General features: G+C 37.5%; 1 protein-coding gene across 1 annotated transcript in view; it reads right to left on the bottom strand.

The window, feature by feature from the left end:
• Positions 1–24,019, bottom strand: part of GABRG3 (gamma-aminobutyric acid type A receptor subunit gamma3) — a 309,946-nt gene that overhangs the window by 6,526 nt on the left and 279,401 nt on the right. The window contains exon 7 of the mRNA XM_005151536.2: positions 5,831–5,983. Within this exon, the coding sequence (XP_005151593.1) occupies positions 5,831–5,983 (153 nt within the window). The remainder of the gene's footprint in view (positions 1–5,830; positions 5,984–24,019) is intronic.

Raw genomic sequence — 24,019 nt, 5'->3', positions numbered from 1 at the left:
TCCAGCATCTTCTCCAGACCCTTCAACATGAGCTCTGTCTCTAGCTGATGCTTTGAAAAAACTCTAGAGGCAAAGCTCATCCTTGGCCACTCATAGTATTCACCTGCAAAGATGTCCAGGTGCAAAAGGTGCTGATTTACTAGCCTAGATTTGGCCCTTGCTAATTATAGGTCAGTCTTCAGTGTGACCCTGACTCAGGCCTTGGGAGTCACTAGCTTCAGAAGAACTGTACCCAGACTATAATGTAATCTACAATATGAAATTAAGTTCTTTAACACTTTCTAAGACAAATCCATCCTTTTCAGAACCATGTACACATGCACCTGCTCTCAGGTATTTTACTACCTTAAAAAAAATTCCTCAAAACCTTTAGTTTTTTTTCCAGCATGATATATAGTGTCTTTTTACCTGGTCTCAAGGGAAAGCTTTTATTTCCTGCTCATTCCATGATAGGCTCTCTTATTACTTTAGGAAACATTTTTAATTAAAAGGCTAACAAAGATCTACAGTTTTTCTACTGACTTGTATTGACAATGTAATATTTTTCTGGAGGTATAATTTTATATTATTTGGGACAAGAAGTATTGTGCAGGTGTCTGTAATGACAAACAGCTCCCAGAGTGACTATGGAAGGGAAGGCAGAGAAGTTGATATAAAATTACCATTAGTCTCTGTGCTTAAGTATAGAAGTTCTCAACTTGAGTCCTATATCTATGCCTTAAGCCTGAATGTGAATGCCTGCCTGCATAGTGCTTGAGAATGTGAAAACCTAGAAGCTCTGGGTGAGAATTAAAAACAGCTCAGTAACTCATGTTGTAGATGCCTCACTGATACAGAATCTAGGAGGTTTGAGTGGCTCTGGACTAATTTTGGTTGATTGAAACAAAGTAGGTTCTATTAAATTTATAGAAATTACAATGGTGTAAGATATATTTTGGTTTTCAGTTATTAAGACTGTCCATCCTCAGTCTCTTTGACAGCAAAACATATTTTCTACAAGAATATAAAACCTTGGGGAAGGGAAAGTTTAGCATTATCACAACCACTGTAGTTTCTGGACTATAAATCATATTTTGAATTATGACAAGGGCATGAGATAAGATTGCTGAACACAAAGACAAAAACATCCAAAAAGCAAAGAGCAAAGAGAAAGAAGGGTGTACCAGATGGTACAGTTTTGTATTCCTATACATTTACCATCTGGAATATAGACATGCATTTATGAATAAAATGCAGCACCCATTATTTCCAAAGAGAATATCTACATTCCATGCCTGTAGCTCATTTTCTCTCTGAAGCCAAGAGAATTCAGTTGTCCAGTGGTTTCAAATGCAATAAACCTTGCCAGATGAAATTGTTAAGCCTCTCACTTTGAGGAGGCCTGTATGGCAAAGTGAGCTTTGTGTCTGTTACGTAAGTTCACAGTGCTCATGAACTGTCTATTTCAACAGAATTTTAATACCAGGTAAGCACAGCTTTGAAGTAACCTGGCTTAAAAGTTTTCAGGTACACAGGTGTTAAGTGAGAGCTTCCAAGTTTGTGTATAAATACCATTTTGTGACATTTATGTTCTCTGAACGACTTCCATACCAAAGATGCTATTTGATAAGTACAATAGGACTGTCTGGGAGATCAACTGATGCAGGGATACATAATGCACGAAAACACTTTAAATCACTGTCCTAAACAGTTACTCAAAATTAGTTTGAAAGCTGCTAACTGGACCACTATATGCAAAATGAGGTAGCAGGAGCTTCAGTGTTAGAAACTGCTTGGTCACTGAGGCTTATTTTTGCTTATATTTGCTTATTTTCCTAATGGTATGTTTGTGGGACACTGGAGGAAAGGTCTACTGCTTTTAATCATGCCATTGTTTGTTTGAAAACCCAATTTCTCCACCAGCTCTGGCAGATGTTTAGAGCACTTGCTTGGTTTTCTAGTGAATGAGCTTAAGACGGAATGGCAATGAAGCAATATTCATCTTTTATTAAACGTGATCTGTATCTTATTTTACATCAACACATTGCTGACCTTGATACCCACTTTTTATTTAAACTGCAGTTCGAAGTTGCTCTGTAGTAACTGCCCTATTACATATTATACCAATTTTGAAAAAGTAGGGGGAAACTGGGATGAAATCTTCAGTTTAACTTAATTCCCTTCATCTTCAAGGAAAACAACCTATTATTATTTTCCAGATCATGACTTTTCTTCAGATACTTGCTGGCTGCTTTTGACTATGAACACTGGAAAAATATACTTTTGATTACTACAGACAAGCAGAAACAGCAGTGAGACATTTTTTTTTCTTCTCTTTGAATAAGCAGAATAAGCTGCAATTACAAAACACAATTCTCATCCAATACTCAAATTCTATTTCCAGTTTCCCACTGACTCTTCAGGTGGCCTAGAATGAGTCACATTGCCACTCTGGCCATCAGCTCCTCAAAGTGCATGTTAAAAAGGGACTATGATGCCAAGTGTTTAAAGAGCACTTTGATAAGTCTGGACAGTGCTGCTGAAAGGATACTTATGGTACCATTTTTTATCTTCACAGCCAAATACCCCAACTGTTGGGTTTTTTTCCAGCACAGAAATAGCTTATTACTTAGTGTTATTCAGAAAGGGGTGAAACCTGTCCTTCATGTAGCTGTGAGTAGCTGCCAATAGCTTTGGAAATTACTCATTAATTTCAGAGAATGAAATATTTCCCTGATGCTAGCTCTTTATATTAATGCAGCTACACTCGGAGCAGTTTGGGGTGCACTGAGTCTACAATTAATTTCAACTAATTAGCAGAACAATTTCAGTGGTTTGCCCTTGGCTGTATTACAATTTCACCATGTGCCACTATCCAAATGTGCTATTGCTCAGACAGATTTGTAAGTTGCATTATATAAGCAGACCTACAGTAAACTGGGAACATCTGGTAACTGCAGGCCAAGAGTCAATAGTCAGTCTGGTAACAGTCAGCCCAAAAGTCATTGCCAGTTTGGGAGCAACACAGCTCTGGGCACAAAAAGTGGTGACCCATGTACATATTATTTATCAAAAAGTTATATTTTAGCCCAGTAATCTAATTCTTCATCAGAGTTTTAGAAGGTAGTCATGATAGCCATTCAATATAACCTTGGAACATTTCATCTTAATGTTCGTATTTTGAACTCATGACCTCAGTATATGAATACATTTTGTGTCTGAAGTTCCTGTTGGCTGAGGGAGCAAGGCAGAGAAAGTCATACTGCAGTGAGTAGTGATCTAGCCTATTTCTGTGTCTAATTAATTGGAAAACAGAGCTGTGTGGTGTGGGGAACCACCCGGGACAGGGTACAGACATTGCTTATGAAAAATCAGTAATACGAACTGTTAGATACCTTTTCTCCCTTTTCCGTTATGCATTAAGAAGGATAACCCAAATGGATGCTGTGTGACTCTGCACAAACATAGGCTTCAGACTCTTATTTAAAAGATGAAGCATGGTCAATCTCTCCTTATCTCCACTGAGACACTGAATTTAAAAAAAAAGGAGTTCATCAGAGTATGCTAAAGGCCTATAGCTCAATTTTCTGGCCAGAGAGGCAAGTCTACACAGCCAGGAACAGGTAGTTGTACAGTTGCTCTGTCCTCACCTTTGTATAGTCTTTTGAGCTGTCCTGGAGGTAGATGGGGATCACAGAATAACTCTTAGTGTCTGTCATGTTGCTGGGGACACAGTGTAAAGGCACTTTGGCACTCACATAAAGGGAGTGAGGACTGAACACTTCTTTATTGGCAAATAATGTTAGACAACTGGACCCACATGATGTCACAGACTTACAATGGTCAGAAGTGCTACACTTGTTAAATTTACAAACTTCTGGAGAAAATCCAGCAGGTTATGCTCTTGTGCTGACCTCACACAAAATAGGTTTTAAGGAAGGAAATATCTGTAAAGTGTGAACCAGTGTTGGCTGCTTGCAGTCATCTTATTACAGGTTCTCTGAGACTTTTATTTCTACAGCTCCAGATCACTGAGCTGCTCTTGGTTTGAAAGGATGCCCTGTGTCACTCACTAAGAATTAAAGCTGATACAACCTTCCATTAGGAAGATGCCTAAGGACTGATAGTAGGAATGGCTGGGATATAGCTTCACTGCTTAAATAAAGCTATGGCTAGTGAGGAAGTTAAGCTTAGAGGATATTTTTGTAGTATATTTCTTCTATCATTCAGCTGAAAGTTACTAAACTACTGAAGCATTAGAAGTTTTGGGAGGAATAATGTTTGTTACCCAGGGCTTAGTGCACCCTGAATAGATGCCTGCATGCTTTTTGCATGAGTGAAAAACTTAGAAAGGGGGATGAGACTTCCAGACAAGTTCAAGAGACTTAGCCACTAAAATCTCGTTCAGAGTGAATGGAGTTTAGAGGGTTTTTTAGCACTTCATTTTTCTTTTCCCCTTCAGGGCCTCCAGGAACTTTATGTTAGAAACCACAGCACCCTCAGATTCATTAGTGCAGGAGAGAGACAGAAACAGGACAAGTAATTTTGTACAACTGTATAAAGGCTGTGAAAGCTGTATTGTCAAAGCTTCCTCTTGAGCTGAAGTAGAGCATCTCTGCATGGTGTTTGAAAGACATCTAACAGAAATGGATTCATGTATAAGTAACTACTATATCTAACAAATGCTTAGTTACTTGGAGGAAAAAGGATGGGGAATACTGATGACTCTTGAACAGTTGTATACGGGAGTGGGAAATAGAGGTGGCCTCTCCTATACCGTAGTTGAATGAAGGCTTGTTGGCACACAGCAGCACTTAATACTGTGCTTGCTGCAGGCTGCCTCCAAAGAGATATAGCCTGTTCACAGCCCTTGTCCTCTGGCCATTCCTTGCAGCATTATCACCCTCTCAAACCTGGAGACTCATTTGCTCCTACAAATGCTTCCTGTCTGATTTAAGTCCAAAAAGTCAGGCAGGTCAGTTTTTAATAATATATTCTTTAGAAATGAAATGATTTAGACAGTCTAGCTGGTTAACTGGAGATGGTAACAAAATCCTGCAGGAACAAGGAAAGAATAGCTGGGAATGCTAACCTCTATGCTTGAAAACAGGCATATAAACCTTGGCATAGTTTCCCCTTTTTCTTAGACTGGTAGATTTCTGACTGAGTTATTACTAGCAGACCTGGACTAAAATATTAGTTTTCCTTTGGTTCTGCTGTACACCTATTAAATAGCCCTATGCCCTTGATGCTGTCAAAACATACAGGTTTTCTTATTGGCATAAGAACAAAAGGTCAACATTTCCAAGTGTATCCTAAAGCATAACTACAAAATACACACATTTGTCCTGACATATATGAACTGCTGGAAAACCTATACCAGCATAAATCTCCACAGTCTGTGAAAAATACCTATACACCTAGGGTGGAGCTTATCTTCAAGAGCACAAGCTAAAACACTTTGCTTGAGTTAATACTATTATATCCCACAGTTTTATGTATATATAAGGCATAATGCCCCATGGGGGTGAGTTTTAGAAGGGAATGAAACCAGCAGTGCAATTAGTTTATTCTTCAAAAATGTCACTAAAATATCATAGTGAGAACAAGGAGACAGACATTAATTCTAGAATATTATGCTAGTGTCATTCCAAACGGTCAGAATAGTTTACTCTTAATTACCCTATTAAAGGCAGAAAATCAGAGGCTTCAGTGGTAAGTAACTGTGGGTCTGCAAGATGCAGTAACGATAATCCAAAACATATAGGCAGTGGTGTCTTTGCTGATATTTTCAAATGATAGTGAAGGAACTACTCAAAAAGAGCAGGAAAGGGAATTATTAACAACTTACCTAATGCCGTTCTTGCTGGTGTGGCATCTTTTTTAATCCAAAAGGATACCCAGGAAAGAACAACTGTTAATATACAGGGAATGTATGTTTGAATAGTGAAGTATCCCATTCTTCTACTTAAGTCGAAGTATATAGTCATGACTACATAGTCACCTGCAGTAATAGCACAGAAAATAAATATACATTTTCGTGAGATACAGAAAGTTGTTCACTGACCTGCTAATTTTTAAAAATTCATAAAAACACTGCATACAAAATATTTCTTAATGTTCTGAGAAATTTTTGCAGTAATGCTCACATGAAATAGAATCTAAATAAACTTTTCCATCTTAACTTCCTTTAGTTTTAGGTGCCTGTGGAAAAGTTGATCTATTCAGACAAGCAGAGTCTCTTAGTAATCATTCTTGATGAGTAAATGTTTGAAAGGCATTTTGAATTTGAAGACTTGATATTTCTGGATGGCTCCATGGCTCCATCCACATCATTTACTGGATTCTGTATCCAAACTGCACAAAATCCATCCTTCTGTAGGCTATGTCTTCCCTGCCTCAATTTCAGGTTTGAGTGATTTCTGTCATCTTTTGATATATGAATCAGGCAGTAGTGGTCTTTATGGGAAGTGTAGAACGCAGGAGTATGGCTTTACATAAGACAACTGTAGACACGAGTGCCTTAATGCTGGTGAAACTGCATGCTTGAAAGAACTCGTAATTACAAATCAAGAGTCTCTTTTTGTCAGCATTCCTCCATTTCAAAACAGTTGTCACTTTTCATATCTAAAACCTTCAGAAGGTGAATCTGGATATAAAGTTTATTATCCCACTGTAAAAAGAAAATTTAAAATTACTAATAATAGCAAAAATCATAAAATCAAGAACTCAGTGAGAAGCTAGTTTATCTCACATTATATGATTTTTTCCATAGTACCTCTTTTGCTAACCCTTGTGACTCCACAAGGGATAATAATCTGTCCCTCTCTCTCTACTCAGTAGAGGCTACTGACCTTATCACCTCCCTTTTTACTAACAGCTCCCTCAGCTTCATAGATGTTAACTATCCTCTTCTCTCAGACAGTCACAGTGATTAACAGTAATGAAACTGAACTGAGACCAATTTCTGTACTTTGCTTGAAGTATGTTACTTTCAGATATGAAAAAGAATTTATATGCCTTAGAACTTTTATGGAGTTTTGTTTATGTCAGACTTGACCTAATAAATTATATTGTTTCTTGTTACAAGCTTTGACTTTATAGAATATGATATTTGAAGAGGTCACGTGCAATATATCAGTAAGTCTGTCCTATCACAGCAAACCATCATGAGACTGAAGAAATTATTAGCATTGAAAGATGACTCTCCCAAGGAATGTACATACAACTCACTCAAGTAGAGGCATACTGGGTTCATTAGTTGAGAGTAATTAAACCTTAATCTTCTAATAACAGAGTGCATATGAACCAATGCATTTAATACCATAGATATTTTGACTATAGCTAAATATTACATAGAAAAAAATTAACTCAGTAAGAATAACTTCTTCCATCCAAAGAATCTCTGAAGCCCACTGTAAAATAAGTGAACTACCATAAGCTACAAACTAAAATGTAAATAAAAATCTGAGAGTGGGATGTGGAGAGAGAAACTTAGAACAATGAATCAAAGGGAAAAGTTCCTATGCATTAAGTATATTGGTTTGAGATAGATCTATTTGGAAGAGGTTGATAAGCCTGTGAGTGCTTCCATCATGACTCTGTTAGATGAATGTATACATTTTCACAGGTGCCATGCCAATGAAAAGTATGTGACCCCAAGATGTTGAACTGACATTTCAGAAACCTTGTATATTTGGCATTATGGAACAGAACAATTGGTTCTGCTGGCTTATTGTTAGACTGCATCAGCTCCCTAATCTGTTTTATTGCACTAGAGAAAGTCTTACACCACAGCAAATGAGATAATTTCATAGAAATAAGTGTTAAAAGTCAGAGGCTGTGTGACCTGGTGCTTCTACTGTCAGTAACCATCCCAACAACAATGGAAAAAAAAGTTATGATAATGTTTCAAATATTGTTTGAAACAAAGATACAATGGAAATTGTGCCAAGTATTTACATTTCCCTTACTCAGTTATTTTATCTAGAAACGCATGTCTACGAGTAAGTTACTTGAGAATAGTATAAAGCAAAGCAATCAGCAAACTCCTCACTGTGTACAATGATATACCTATAATTCAAGTTCACAGATAGGTCACTGCTCCTCTAAGTAATATGATCGTGATACCCAGCACGGCAAATGGGAGTGAGGCTAGATACTGGACAGTGAGATACTGGGAAAGTATGGCAGAGTCCAGTTTATTAACTGGAATAAACCTGACAAACTGAGAGTGGGAGGAAATGATGGCACATTTCAATTGTTTTGCAGACATGAACTGAGGCAGAGACTAAATGATGTAGAGAGTCCATCACCACATTTAGCCATGAACTGATTCAGTATTTTTTAGGAAGGATTAAATTCCCCTCATTTTAGACTTCTAGAAGGTAGATTCTACAGATAACTTACACTGTGGCTCCCTTTCTGTGCCTAATGAAGAGAAATTGGTACTTTCAGTATATGGCTTGTCTGATCTCTTTTAGAGATATGCTTTTGTCATGGTTTAAGCCCAGCCAGCAACACAGAACCACTGTTCAGCAGCCTCTTGCTCACTCCCCTTCCCTTTTCTCCCTCCACTCCCAGAGAGATGTGGAGGAGAATCAAAAGAATGTAACTCCCATGGGTTGAGATAAGAACAGTCCAGTAACTAAGGTATAACACAAATCACTGCTGCTACCACCAATAATAATAATGATAAGGGAAATAACAAGGGAAGAGAATACAACTGCTCATCACCCACTGACCGATACCCAGTCCAATCCAAGCAGTGATCTAGCCCTTCCAGTAACTGCCTCCAGTTCTACATCCTGGGCATGATGTGCTGTGGTATGGAATACCTCTTTGGCTAGTTTGGGTCAGGTGACCTGTCTTTGCTTCCTCCCTGCTTCCCCTCCTCCCTGGCAGAGCATGAGACTCAGAAAGTTCTTGGTCAGAGTAAACATTACTGAGCAGCAACTAAAAACACCGGTGTTATCAGCGCTGCTCCCAGACTGAAAGTCATAACCACAGCACTGCACCAACTACTAAGAAGGAGAAAAACGACTGCTACTGCTGAACCCAGGGCAGCTTTAGAAAGAGGTGAATGTGTCCAAAACATTTCCATTTCTCTCTTGTGATTTAAAAAGGAGTATGTTTGGCTCAGATGTGGACAAAGACATTGTAGACACTTGCAAATGATCCAAGGAGTTGATCATAACCCTCGATTCTATGATGAAAGTTAAATAGTGCTACTTCTGTAGGATATTAATGTTATTTTACCTAAATATAATTATCTCCTTAATCTTTTGAAGAGAATTTTAGTTATTTTCCTCCTTTGTTTCATGGTTAAACTTGATCCCTTCATCCTTGAGGACATGCACAACTCCTATGCTTGCACCTCTGTTCTCCTCCATCTATCTTCTTCCCTTCCTTCCTTCCTTCCTTCCTTCCTTCCTTCCTTCCCTCCTTCCTTCCTTCCCTCCTTCCTTCCTTCCTTCCCCCTTTCCTTCCTTCCTTCCTTCCTTCCTTCCTTCCTTCCTTCCTTCCTTCCTTCCTTCCTTCCTTCCTTCCTTCCTTCCTTCCTTCCTTCCTTTCTTCCCTCCCTCTCTCCCTCCCTCCCTCCCTCCTTCCTTCCTTCCTTCCTTCCTTCCTTCCTTCCTCCCTCCCTCCCTCCCTTCCAATCCCTCACTCCCTTCCTTCCTCCCTTCCAATCCCTCCCTTCCTCCCTTCCAATCCCCCCCTTCCTCCCTTCCTTCCATCCCTCTCCTGTCATTTATAACATCAAAACTTCTCATCTTTTCCACAGAACATCCTTCCATTAAGCCAAATAAAGGAACTGTGACTTAGTCAAGTTTTACAAGGAACTGTAAATTCCCAAATTACCCAACAAAGACCCTTAAAATTGCCCAATGAATATGAAATGCTAGCACACTAAGTGGCTACATTAATTTAGCCACTAACCTATTTTATTGACTGAGACCTATGCAAAAATTCTCACAGTGAAGAAGGCAGACCCAGTCATACAGGCCAGCAGCTGTGTATATGGTCTTAAATACTGTACCCTGTGTGCTACACTCTAATTTATGGAAATATGCTGATGGATAATATAGAAAGAATTCGGTTCAGTGGAATTATTGATGCAAAGTGGAAGTAAGAGGAGAATTTGCTGGTTCTCCTACAGTACTCTAACCATGCTTAGAGGGGATGCAACTCAGAGACAATGAATGTTGATAACAATGCTTTGTGAGAGGGGGAAATTACCACTGCTGAAATGCCGAGCCCCAGCTGGAAGCACCAGTGTTGTGACTGCTCTCAGAGGCAAGCATGCTTCTGAACAACATGTGCTGAATGCATTTTTTAATAGCTATAATAAATTATAATTTTCAACTGTATTACCACTTCATTTCTTCTATCCTCAGCCAAGTCAACTTCTGATTAGATTCCTGAATTGTCTCTTTGCATACAGAAGGGCCTACACGTATGTGCTGTGGCTATTTTCCTCACTGTGCTACTCCAAACTGCATTATTATTATTAATACTATCATTATTATTATTGTTGTCTAAAAGACTCCTTTCAGAATTAATTATTATATATATATCTAAAATCACTTCCCTGCAGCTTAAAGCAAAGTAGGCATGATACATACATTTCTGACTTTATAAACACAAAATAATTTGTACAAAGAAACTCTTCTCTCACCTAAAAGACCTGACCTACGATTATTCTGTATGTCCTGCAGGCATGAGCAAGCCAAAAGAAGGAAAAATCTCTCAAGAACTCTGCACAGCACTTCCTTGATCCTTTGCCAGCCTTCAGAGCTCTACCTGCCATCACTGCCACTGCTAGGAGAGGAGCTGTGGCTGATTGTACAGTGAAGCCATGCAGTGTAGAAAGATGGGAAAACCTCCTTCCAAATGGCTTATCACTAAATCAGTGCACTTGGTTTAAAAGTAATCACACAGCGACTGACTAGTAAGGGACCACTGGAATAACTAATACCACTGTGAAACCCAGAGAGGAGTTTTATTTTTTAACAGCTTAAAGAATTTCCCTGGAAGGCAGAATAACTTAACTGAACCAGCAGGCCATCAGTTCACTGAAATAAATTAAAATTACTCTGAAATGAAATAATGCCTGACCAGTCTTCTATAATGAGAGCAAAAGATGCACCTTGAAATAGCAAATCTGGAGTAATAGGAATAGTGTAGCAATGCTTCCCATGAAACCATGATGATTGCTGTCTGTGACCCATAGGACTTACATTAGCTTAAATTTCTAATTTGAAAGTAGGACATTATTTAGAACAATATTTTTTAAAGGAATAACTGCTGTGGATTTTAATGAACAATAACAAACTATAGCCTATTTCCTTTGTGTTTGAAGTGTAAAGGTATGGTTGACTGAATTGCCAGGATTTTGCCTACATTGGACCATGAAACTAGAACGCAATACACAGAGCTTTCAGCATCTGGATTAAGTTTACATGCTGATTGTCTATCAGCAGAAGTGCAGAATAATGAGAAGTGGCATCTTATTATGACAGTTTGATTAGAGAAAAAGTCCTAGTTATTAAAACAAAAACCCACACAGTGTACAGTTTCTTGGTTAATCAGTGAGACCACAGAGTACACTGAGGTGTTTTATTTGTTAGTTTTTTGGGTTTTTTTGGGTTTTTTTGGGGGGATTGTTCTTTTTAGTTTTATTTTTATTTGGAAGGCAAGAGTAGACCCTGTTTTATCCTGCCATTTACTCTTCGTTTTTCCCCAAACTGTTTTTTTATATTTGCTTCCCAAAGTTTTTGGTTTTTGCTTTTTTTTTTTTTTTTTTTATATTTCCCAAACTAGGTTTCTCTGCTTTCTTAGGAAACTGAAATTTTTCTACCAGTTTGACCACTGCCTATCACTTATTCAGGACAGTGACCTTGCCTCATAAATACTTTAATTTACAATTCTACTCTGCTATCATGGTGGAACTGTAATATTTGAAAGCAATCAGCTGAAGCATGAGACCACTCCTGATGTTGAATATATCAGTCAGACAGTTGACAAATCAAACCATTGAAAAAAAAATAAAATTATCAAACTCAGTATTTATAGAAATTTTTGCAAAATGTTCACCAGAGAGTGTTTTTTCTAAGAAGTGACACATGCAATCATGGCAATGCTGGTATCAACTGAGGACATGCAAATTTAAGGTTCAAGAGACAATTTCAGGTGCCAGATTTTGCACTATCTAGAAAGAATATCTCAGCTCAGAGTCAAGCAGTAACAGAGACTGTGATGCAAAACCCAACCTTCCTAATTCAAAGTAAAAATTTTCTTCAAAATCACACAGAAGAGTCATGTAAACTAGGCCTTTCACATCCCAGGCCACCATCCCAATCCCTCAGGGACATGCCCAGTGGAAGTTCAAGTTATCTATCTTCTTACTAGCATTACTCAAAATAAAACAGATGGATCAGGATTTCTTGATGTACACTGTTACTAATGCTTCAGCAGCTGGTCTGTCTACAGAGCTGATATCATCCCATCCTAATATGACTTTCCTAGATACTTGGTCTCCAGTGAGTCCAGATACAGAGAAGGTTTGAACTTTGGAAGATCCAAAACCTAAGCAAAATGGTAGAAGAAAAAGCTAAATTCCCTCATAGGGGATTATTACTCCAAAAGGAGGTATTATTCATAGAATTATAGAATGGTTTGGGTTGTAAGGGACCTTAAAGATAACCATGTTTCAGCCCCCTTGCCATGGGCAGGAATACCTTCCACTAGAACATGTTGCTCCACCAAGAGTCAAGGGTGAAAACAGGATTATAAAGTTCTCTTGAATGGAAATGTAGAAAAGAATAATGAAAATATCATTAAAAATGCCTTAATCTTCTGCAGCATCTTTGTAAGCAATGAAGTAAAGCTGAGGACTTACTGCAGGTTTATTCTGACTCCTACAAAATGTCTCCATATGCATGAATCTACAGTTTTCATTACCAGGATCAATTTTTGCTCCACAGTACTCTGGGACAAATGGTTCCAAGGCCAAAAGAAGAACAAAGTGATCAAGGTCATGATGGACTTGTCTGAGAATTAAGTGTTCTTGGAGTGGTAACAGACACTTGTTACATACATTATTTCTGCATAAGATGCATGTTTAACTACATAAGAAATGCATACAGGTCTTCAGAGCTATCATTTCTACATATATTGCCATAGCAGCTATGAGATGCCCAGTCACAAGCAAGGGTTTTATGCAACAGGTATTGAACAGGGAATGTCAAAGGTTTCTATGTCTCTGAGTTCATAATTGCCTTTGCCATTATCAGGATGTGCCTCTGTGTGTGTGTGTGTGTGCATGTACAAGTACAGTGTAGCCCAGATTTGGCTTTCAGCACTTACACTTGGAAAGCAAATTTTCCAGAAATGAATTCATACCATGAATGCTAAATCATTGCTTAAGTTTCCCATTATCACAGACAAATTACTATATCAGCATACAGTGAAAAAAAGAAACCTAATACCAACAGCGTTGTTTTGCTTGTAGAGATCATGTTCAATTATAAGCATATACATATTCATAAGCATACATAATAAAAATCAAACATTGACAGATTAGTGTGAAAAGCAAAGACCAGATCCCAGGCTGTCTGAAGGCAACAGATTTTTTAAAGTCAAGTAAGACCAAGGCTTTGCCTAGCTTATCAGAATGAAAAGACAATTTTGTTCTGTATAATAATAAGGAGAATAAGAATATATTATTGAGGAACATATTGTAACTTGAGGCTTTTCGTTTTTTTCATCACTTTCAAAAATTTGCATTTATTTTGCTTTTCTTCCTTAGGTAATGAACTTTCATTTTCTTTGATACAAATAGCATTTTCAAAAGATTTGTATCAAATGACAGTTTTGTTATATGAACTATTGCCCACTTTTAAAAGTTAATGACCATGTTTCCAGTACATGAAGTTATTTTATCTTCTGATTTTGGCATTTCGGATTGAATCTGGAAAACCAATTAATTTGTTCAAAGATTGAATTTCTTTGTATTGATTTCCCCCCCCCCCGAGAATTATTTGCATATGAAGGTCACATGCTGGAACTTTTCACAAAGAACTGAACTGAAATAAATAAAAGATCCTTTTTTGCAACTTTTAAATTCATTGTGTCCCATAGTAATTTGGAATCTACTAGGCAATATTTCTTCTGTTCTAACCAATTCATTATATTCCATACTGGCACTTTTAAAAGCAGTTACTTTTTGATTCAGTTATAATCATTTCACTGTCTGTATCCCATAGCATCTGTTAATTATGTGGAGAGCTTTGAATGTACTCGGGAGATGGATCAACACCCATGAACACAACTGACCTCCAAAATTAATAAATTAATTTTAAAACTACAAGCTTTTTAAAGAAAAAAACGTATTTGTGGCATGTCCAAGAATGTTTTGCTTATTTATATACTTATGTGTCTATATACTTACACAAGCCGTCCTGCCAGAAACACCTATTCTTTCCCCTCCGTCCTACTATTGTATATAATGCGCTCCTCTACCAAAAACTGAGAAGTTATAGTACCTTTTTTATCTACCTGGTATTACAAGAATCAGAATTGTTCTCAGGATGTTCAGGTCTATTATATTTAGGCATAATGACATTTTTGTTTTACAACATGAAGTGTCATTTTGTATGTTCTTTCAAATGGGGTACTAATGAAAACAATCCAGTTTTAATTTGGCTGTTGTAAGGTACAAGTCATCTTGGAAAATCCTCCAAAAAATTCAGTTTCATCAAGTCACGTAATAGCTATAAAAATGTATAATACCATACACAAGTCTTCGATCTACCAGTCCAGGTCAATTTCTGCCTTAACAGTAGAAAAGTTACCTACTCAAGCTCTGTTTGCTTTCATGCATCAATCTGAAAGAAAATCAGTATACAAATATGGTGTAGCATGCATGATCCATTACTCACTACTTCTAAGAAGTGCTGCTATTTACCATATAGAGGGGATTTTTTGTGCTTGAAGAATGAAAGTGAATGATAGCAGATGAAGTAAAACCAATAATAAATTAACACTTCTGCCTATGTCAATGAAAGTAGATCCAGTATCAAAGTAAAAATTAGCATCATTTATGTAGGAATCTTCTTCTGAAAGGGTTTATTGATCAGGAGCAGTGCAATGCTTGTCAAACACAACATTCTTCATGCTTCATGGAGCACCAAATACTGTAGGAGGTCTGAGAATATACACTAATGGCTGCTGCATTCACTTTGCTCTTAATAAGAACCTGATCGTGCCTGATAACTCCTAGGTTTATGTCATCTACCAGTGCTGATCACTTCTCATTTATTACTAGGACTGCATTTCTTATTAACAAGAGCTGTGGGAGGAGGCTCCTTTGCACTGAAGTTTAAGTCACACATGACTGGATTTGGTGAGTTTGCAATTCCAAACCCAGTTGGAATTGCAAGAAAAAAAAAACATTTCAACCTTTTAAAGTAGAATTCTCTCATTATCTTCCTCAGAATTTAATTTCACATACTTAAAAAGATAATAATAAAAATACAACATACTGCTAGTACTGACATTCATTTTGTTCAATTAAAATGTTCGTTAAGTTTGGCCTCAATATTGTGGCTGTACTGTAACAACTTTTATATAATCATGGAATGGTGTAACCTGTTTTTTCCTACCCATACTGACACTTAGTCCACCTTAACCATCTCTAACGTCACTCCTGTGACTCAGTTTTCTTTATAATCTTTTGAAAGCTTAAGTTAGTATCTTACTGTTGGAAGCCTATCCCTGTTGATTATGTTGCATTCTGGAAGAAGCTATCATGATTGTATGGTCACATTTTCTGCATGGTATAAGATTTTTCTGAAGTGATCATTGTTGTAAACCCAAAAGTTATGGATAAAGTAGAATATCTTTTAGAAAGGCAACCTATCTTAACTTTTGAAAGTCTATCAACAGAGTTGCAAAGTTGTTCCTTTGATGCTTAGTTATTCTCACTGTGAAAAGCAGGTGGGTTTTTCCTAGTCTGCAGTCATCTATCATCAGCTCAGACCTTGATTCTTAACATACCTTTGCTAGACTGAAGAACCAAGAACCCTTTTTAACCAGTTTTCTTTTTCTTATGCAGGTATTAAATGATGATAATCAACTACCCTTTATCCTTCAAGATAAACACCTCTCAACGTAAGGAATTATTTTCAGTCTGATAAATCTTACAGCTTTTTTGTTCACTCCACAACTTCTCAAAATAACTCTCAACATGCAGCCACCAGAATTAGGTCTTATTTCAGTAGGAACTGTATCATCATAACATACAGAGATAATATTATATTGGGTTTGTGTGGCAAGGTTTTAGTAGAAGGAGGGCTATAAAGCTGGCTTTGTGAGAAGCTGCTGGAAGGTTACCCTATGTCTGATGCAGCCAATGCCCCCCCCAGTTCCATGATGGACCCACCACTGGCCAAGGCCAAGCTCATCAGTGACCATGGTGGTGCTCCAAGGGTAACATGTTTAGAAAGGGGTAAAAGTACTTCTCAGGAGCAACTGCAGCCAGAGAGAGGAGTGAAAACATGTGTGAAAAACAGCCTTGCAGACACTCAGGGCAGTGCAAACGGAGGGCAGAAAGTGCTCCAGGCACTGATCAGAGATTCCGCTGCAGCCCAGCTGAGTCAGCTCTCTCTCTTCAGCCCACATGACTCCATGATGGAATCGATGTTCACCTGCAGCCTGTGGAGAACCCCACAACAGGGCAGGAGGTTGCCCAAAGAAGGCTGTGACCCTGTGGGAAGACCACCCTGGAGCAGGCTCCTGTCAGGACCTGTGGCCCATGGAGAGAGGAGCTCATGTTGGAGCAGGTTTACTGCAGTGCTTGTGATCCTGCTGGGACACACACTGGAACAGTTTGTTCCTGAAGGACTGCACCCCATGGAAAGGACCCACACTGGAGCAGTTCATAAACAACTTCAGCCTGTGGGAAGACCTCACACTGCAGAAGTTCATGGAGAGCTGTCTCCCATCAGAGGCACTGGAGCAGAGGAAAAGTGCTGCTTCTTCCTAAGGAGGAAGGAGCAGCAGAGACAATGTGCGATGAACCACAGCCTCCATTCCCCATTACCTTGTGCTGCTGGGGGAAAGGGAGTAGAGAATTAGGAAGTTGAGCCCAGAGAAAAGGAGGGCGGAGGTGAAGGTTGTCTGAGATTCGGTTTTATTTCTCATTATCCTACTTTGATTTTATTGGTAATAAATTACATTAATTTCCCCAAGTTGGTCTGTTTTCCCTAAGACAGTAACTGGTGAGTGTTCTCTCCCTGTCCTTATCACAAATGATATTCATTATATTTTCTCTCCCCTGTCCAGCTGAGGAGGGGAGCGATAGAGCAGCTTTGGGTTGGCACCTGATGACTAGCTAGGGTCAACCCACCAAAAATCTAAAAGCTCTTTTTCTATGGAATGATCTTTCTCTGAATACATATTCAAAATCTGGTATTTTGGCACAGCTTCAAGCAAGGAGTATATTTTAAAACAACATAATTATTGACAAGAAAAATCCCACAGGCTCTAGACCTGCAGCACCTAGAATAGCAGTTCTCCAGTTCCGGGAAATCAAAATCCATAGGCTTCTATCTTAAATACTTGCTTCAATTCTGAAGCATGAAAATGATTACTGGCATTCGAATCCAGGCTACAAAGCTATTAGAACTATTCTCTACCCCGACTTGAATCTTTTATGGACCACTCCCTCAGCTTTTGTGTCACTTATGAAGTAAATGAATATTAATATTAGGACTGCTTTCCCATCATTAACAAAAAGTATTAAATGGTGTCAAGCCAGAAGACATAGCATCTCAATGGAAGATCCTGATGAATAGTGTTTTTTTCTAGCTATGTTGTGAATCTTACCATGTAGTCAAAATTTAATAATTTGATATGTGCCACAATGATTTTCTTATCACAGTAGCTTCTTAATCAAAATGTCATACTGCATCAAGTGAGATGTCTTACAAATGTACACTACATCACCAGAAATGTATAAGCTTGGAAGATGATATTGAATTAGTTTGACAGGAGCTAGTTTCTATGAATGAGTGTTTATTGGTATTAGTTTTATTATCCTCTACCTTTGTGTTAATCTGTTCCAGGATCAGCTGTTCCATGGCTTTGCTTGAGACCAATGCCAAGATTAAAAGCCTGTAATTAATTTGGTAATTTCATTTATTTGTTTATAAGTTTTTTGAAACTGGGGGGAAGAAAAAACTTTAGTGTATGTTTTTTTCCCCTCAAGCCTTCTTTGAGGACTTGTTGCAAATGGGCCGTAGTGATCCCTAGTCAGCTCTTTACCCTACTGTGATCAAATTATCAAAGGGTATGTTAAGTAAAGAAGGAGTTAATGAAGAGGTTGTTTTGGGGAAGTTGCTGATAACAGAGAACAGAATGCAGTAAAAGAGAGTGTAATGAGTGGGATAGAACAATGTTTCAGTTAGAAGAGAGCTACAACTGCCAAGCTAGACAAAATCAAAATCCTCAGAAACTCCCCATAAGACACTTTTTCCAGCCCTTTTACCAGCTTTGTTGTCTTCCTCTGGACACATTCAAGTACCTTCACTTTCTTGTTAGATTGATTTCTCTATTTTCCACACATACAAACAGCAAGTTGTTACTTTCACTCAAAAAAAAAACGTTAACAGTAGTTCTATCTTTTACAGTCTAACTTTCTATCTCATACCAAATTCCTGCATGCTGCAGGCAATGCTTTTTTAATTAAGAAATTGTAAGAGGTAAGGTTGAGAAATTACAAAGAATACTTTTCGCATTTGCAGAAGGATTAAAACCATATGATACAAGTATTTCTCACCTCACATTATAGGTAGATTTTTCTTTTTTTTCTACAGTTATTTAGTAATCTGAAGCAGAGGCAAGCTTGTATTTTTTCCACTGTTTTATCTGGTAGAATAAAGAAAAATATCCATCTATATGATTTACTTATTTACTTGAAGATATTTGATAGTTGGAAAAAGGTAATGCCACTTCTGATTGTTATTTTAGCTCCTTTGCCTACTCAAGCATTTCTAACTAGATTCTTATCAGTCTTTTTCACATCAGTTTCTCTCAATTACTCTTTTGTCTTTGCAAATTTCATTGATACCGCCTTCTCAAATATATATTCAGAAACAAGCTGTAACTGTTACCTTTTTTAATTTCCCAAGCTTGTAGGAAGGGATATGAAACAAAGGGATACAAAGGAAATATCTTCATATCTACTGCCTTTATTGTAATATGCTGTTAGTAAATTAATTTTGTGCTAAACAAAAAAAAAATTGTGGTAAACAAATGCTCCTTTTTTCCCTGCTTTTATTAGCCCCTTTTCTTTTGTGTACTGCCCTACTGAACTATCTGGTGAGTCTGTTCAGTACTTCCTAGTTCTAGTTGTGATGAACAAAAAAGCCAGCCTAAGTCTCACCTAAATCCAACTATTTCTCGTTTGTTCATTTCCATTTATGAACAATATTTTCTGTTTCTGAACTCCATGCTCAAACTTTCACTTTTTTTTGTTAGAATTATTTTCTTGTTTTATGTCAACTGGCAATAAACTTGGCTCTAACCCATCAATAGCATTAGCTGAAAATTGTTAAAGACATAAAATCAGAGATTTAACACAAGCCTCTTGATATTGCTCTCCTAGCTGTCTTTGGGGGCTTTCCTTTTGCTTATTGATGAATTCTCTTTATCTGGTATTCTGCAGTGTGAAATATTTAAATTGCAGGAGAATAACATGCACTGAGTTTTTAAGAGGGTCCTGTTAAATTCCATGCTGACAAAAACCCCACCAATGCTATCCTTGTGGTAAACAAACAAATAGAGCTGTTTTCTCTGAGTAGCTTTCATTAACACATTTTAATAACTCTGTTGATTCCTGGGCAAGAGCCCACATGTCTTCCTGCCATCTTCCCTGCCTGATCTAGAAAACAGTGACCACAAAGAACTGCAGAGAGAAGAAAGAACTCCTGTAAAATTCTGAAGAAAGGGCTGAGCAAGAAAAGTTTTTCAGTGATATGAAGGTCACTGAACGATTCACGAAGGATTCATTCACAATTCATAGTTTATTATAGAATGGAACAACTGTACGGCAGGAAGATATCAACATCCACTGATGCCAGAAGTTAATTAGTTTTTGGCAAACAGAAAAATGGTTCTGTGTAATGAAGCCAGACCAGACTATGGATTCATTTTTCAACTATGCTAACTTTTTGAAGAGCATATGGAAATTTCTTTGATTATTACTTTGTAGGTTCTAGTTTTCCTCAACTACAAATACACAGGCAATTACTTAAAAATATACAAGTTGGGGGGGAGTTGCCTGCTGTACCTCAATGCATGAATCACCATTAAATGCTTATTCACTCGGGCCTGTGTGAAAAGGACTGTATGTCAGATATGTGCAAATTAAACGGGAACATGAGATAAATTCTAACCAACTGTAAGACTAGGAAGTCTCTGAAAATTCAGCAACTTCAACTGTTTGTAAGAGGAGAATAATTTGGGAATAGGTAAATATGGGAGAATCTATTTGTTTTTTAACTACTTAATGACTGTGCTGATGCGGTGTCTGAAGCTCCAGTGTGCACATAGAAGCAAAGAAGACATAATGTGATTTAAAGTTATTTTTATCCAAATGCCTTCAAAACATTAATGCATTTTCATGTATTTTGATTGAAAAGGCCAACTCGGGTTCATTCATGTGAAAGGACTCAATTAAAAATCCGAAAAGCTACACCAGTGGAACAAAATAACTGCGGAAAGGCTGTATGTAGTTCATAATTCTTGCATGCTTCCAGTTTCACACCTTATTTTCATCATGAGCAGCCTTTGTTGCTGGGCCTCACAGACTTGTAACAATGCCCTGTTTTCATTAAACAACTAGGTGTGAACTCTAGCCTGGTGGACTTCTGCTGGCTATTGCGTAAATATTAGTGGTAGCACTTTTGAAAGCACTTCACTCTGATGGAAATCAATGAGGTCCATATTTCTCAGTCACTCATGCCACAAATATACCAGGTAATTGGGTGAACATGTGGAAGGCTATAAGCACAGCATGCTCTGGCACCATGCAGATATATTAATACCTTCCCAATACTGATGGATTTCCAGTCTTAGTGGGGTCACTTTGGGACCACTGCTAGTAGGCATCCACGCAGAATGCAAGTCACTCATGACTCTATGCATTCCACAGGTTGACCAACAAGCACTTTTGAGAGTTTTCTCCTATGTACATTCATTTTAGATTTGCAAAGAGAATTTGTCAGTATTGGCCATCTATTGAAAAGAGTATGGGACCTACATTCTCTATGTTTCACTCAAATTATGTCTTCTGAAGAAGAAAATGTAGGAATGTTTCAATTTCTGAAGGCCTTAGAACTGCAAAAATTAAGTGCTTAATGAGGTACCTACGGGGCAGCCCAAAAACTTCACTGGCAATCTTAGTTTAGGCCTCTGGGTTGTTTGTGTTTGTTGTGGGTTTTTTGGGGAGTTGGGTTATTTTTTGGTGGTTTGGGGTTTTTTATTTTCTTTTGTTTTGTTTTTTTGTTTGGTTAGTTGTTTTTTTTTCCCAGCCAGCAGTCACTTTGCCCTGTGCTTTTACTTCCACAGATGAATCTGAAAGCAACATGGGGAGAAAAATACCACATGCACAAAATGGTAGAAGGCTAGAAATAAGTAGCTAAGGAGATTCAGCCCTGTGAAAAGGAAACTCAGGAAATTCATTAACAGTTAGGGTCCAGTTTAAATAGCATGCAGGTCTGCAACCTGACCAGATACAGCATAGCCATTGTGTAGCACGTTTGAGCTCTAATTTGCTTTAGATCTACCTAAGCAACAATCTACTTTGGAAAAGAAGCATAAACAAGATTTTCATATTTCTCCCTGATGACACTACTGATTTTAGAAACCACCTGATGAACTGGAAAATGAAGTACCTTATTTACACAGGTTGGTCACAGGGCAGCAGGATGATCAATATTCATGATGCCTAGCAGACAACAAACTGTAGGGAAGAGTAGGCATGAGGTAGAAGACTAGACTTAAATTTCAGTTCATGAAGTGTGCAGTAAACAAGTGTTATAGCTGGAGCTGTGTTGACAGCACCTGCTTACTGAATGCTATCTTTTGGCAGTTCAGTGATTCACAACATATACAATATTTATGAAGGGCAGAGGTTAGCACTGCATAAATAGGGCCTTGGGAGTTTCTGTCAACAAGGAGTAAAGTTTGCTGTGTCCATTTGTTCCCTTAAAATATTAAAAACCAGAGAAGGACCAAAGCATCCTGCCTATGCCTTTTTCTCCTTTTTTTTTTCTGTTACTGCTCTTTACAAAGTGATCCTGGACCCTATTCCTGCATGCTGATTATACCTTATAGAATGAGAAGTGCCATCTGAAACTGAATTACCACTGACAAATATCTGTTGCATTTATTGATGAGCCTTATTATGACACAATGATCCACATGAGAATTAATAGCATAGACAAACATCTTGAGTATTTGCATAGCAAGATTTGTTTTCCCTTAATGTGTTCTTTCTTTGACTACATAATTTGAGCCTTGACTGCAGGTAATTTCATTCTACATCTAGACCTCTGCTGGGCATACCTCAAATTTGTACTAGGCTGTGCAGTAGGTTTGCATTAGGAATAATGGGAATAAACACACTTGTGCCCAGCTTGGGTAAAAAGCTATTGTGCTAAGCCCCTACAAGGTTTAGCCCCTGGAATTAGGTTTCTATGGCACTGCCAATCAGCTATGGCAAACTTCGGATATTTGTACATAAATAATATGCTAATGAAATGCTAATGGCAGGTATAAGCTCTTTATACTGTCAGAAAAAGGAGAGACTGCTAAAATTGAAAAGCTTGGAAGGGCCCAAACAATCACTTGTGATGCAAGTAGTTTGCTTTTCTATTAATATTTAAAAGTATTTTTATGACAAGGATAGCAATATTGATACATGCCAAACTGAAAATGACAGATCACCTATGAGTGCTGCCTAGTGTTTTCATTTTTTTTTATGTATAGCTGCATTTGGTCAGCATTTCACAGAGATTTTGGGCATGCATGGGCCATCTGTGAACATTTATTCAGAACTGAATTTTGGCAAACAATAATGCAGCCTTGGAGCTTTTTACTTTCAGAACTTTAAGAAAGATTATTCAAAAAAAAGTTGTTTATGTTTTAAACGGTTTATTTCAGCTGGAGCTACCTATTCTCAAGCAGTGTTCAATTCTGTTTCATTATTTCCTTATTATGATTCTTTTTCTACTTTAAACAAAGAGATATATGCAGTTTTGCTCCATCTTAACCTGTCACATGCTTTTTTCCCCATGTAGTATACAGACTCTTAGTCTGAAATTTACTTTGGAAATTATCACTTTGACAGTTTTCTGTACATTTAATTTTAATGTCAAAACCCACAATTTGTTCTACAAATAACCAGTAAACACAGCTTTTTGATGAAGCCAATGGGAACAATGAATAATGTTGTAATTTAAATCCCAGCCAGAGTGACTTATAATCTTACAAGATAACATACATGTATCCACCAGAAATGGCAAACAGAATTAGTTCCCAAGAGCACTCAGAAATGTCTTCCTATTCTTGTGATAACTTTTATGATACTATCCATGAATTATTAATTTGAAGTGGTTTAATCAAGGCCTGGATGATTTAATATAGTAGAAAATATTATAAAAACATTTCTGATGCTGCTCCTTACGTGTGAAAATACATGAGCATGAAAGATAACTTACAGGACTGAAGCAATATATAAAGTTAGCAGCTCAGGACTGTAAGATTATGATTTGGTTAAACTTGGTGTATATATTTGTTACTTGCCATCCTACCTTCTCAACGTTGCAGCTGATAAATTATATACTTAGTTTGTGGTTACATATCTACTCTATCCTTGAATGGATTTCTACATAACTCCATAATAATTCAGATTAAAAATAATAAAAATAGAGATTAAAAAAAAGTAAAAAAACTTTAAACCTAAAAGTAAAAA

Source organism: Melopsittacus undulatus, chromosome 2 (assembly GCF_012275295.1).
Source record: "Melopsittacus undulatus isolate bMelUnd1 chromosome 2, bMelUnd1.mat.Z, whole genome shotgun sequence".
NCBI classification, from domain to species: Eukaryota; Metazoa; Chordata; class Aves; order Psittaciformes; family Psittaculidae; genus Melopsittacus; species Melopsittacus undulatus.
This window is presented reverse-complemented; position numbering and strand designations above follow the sequence as displayed.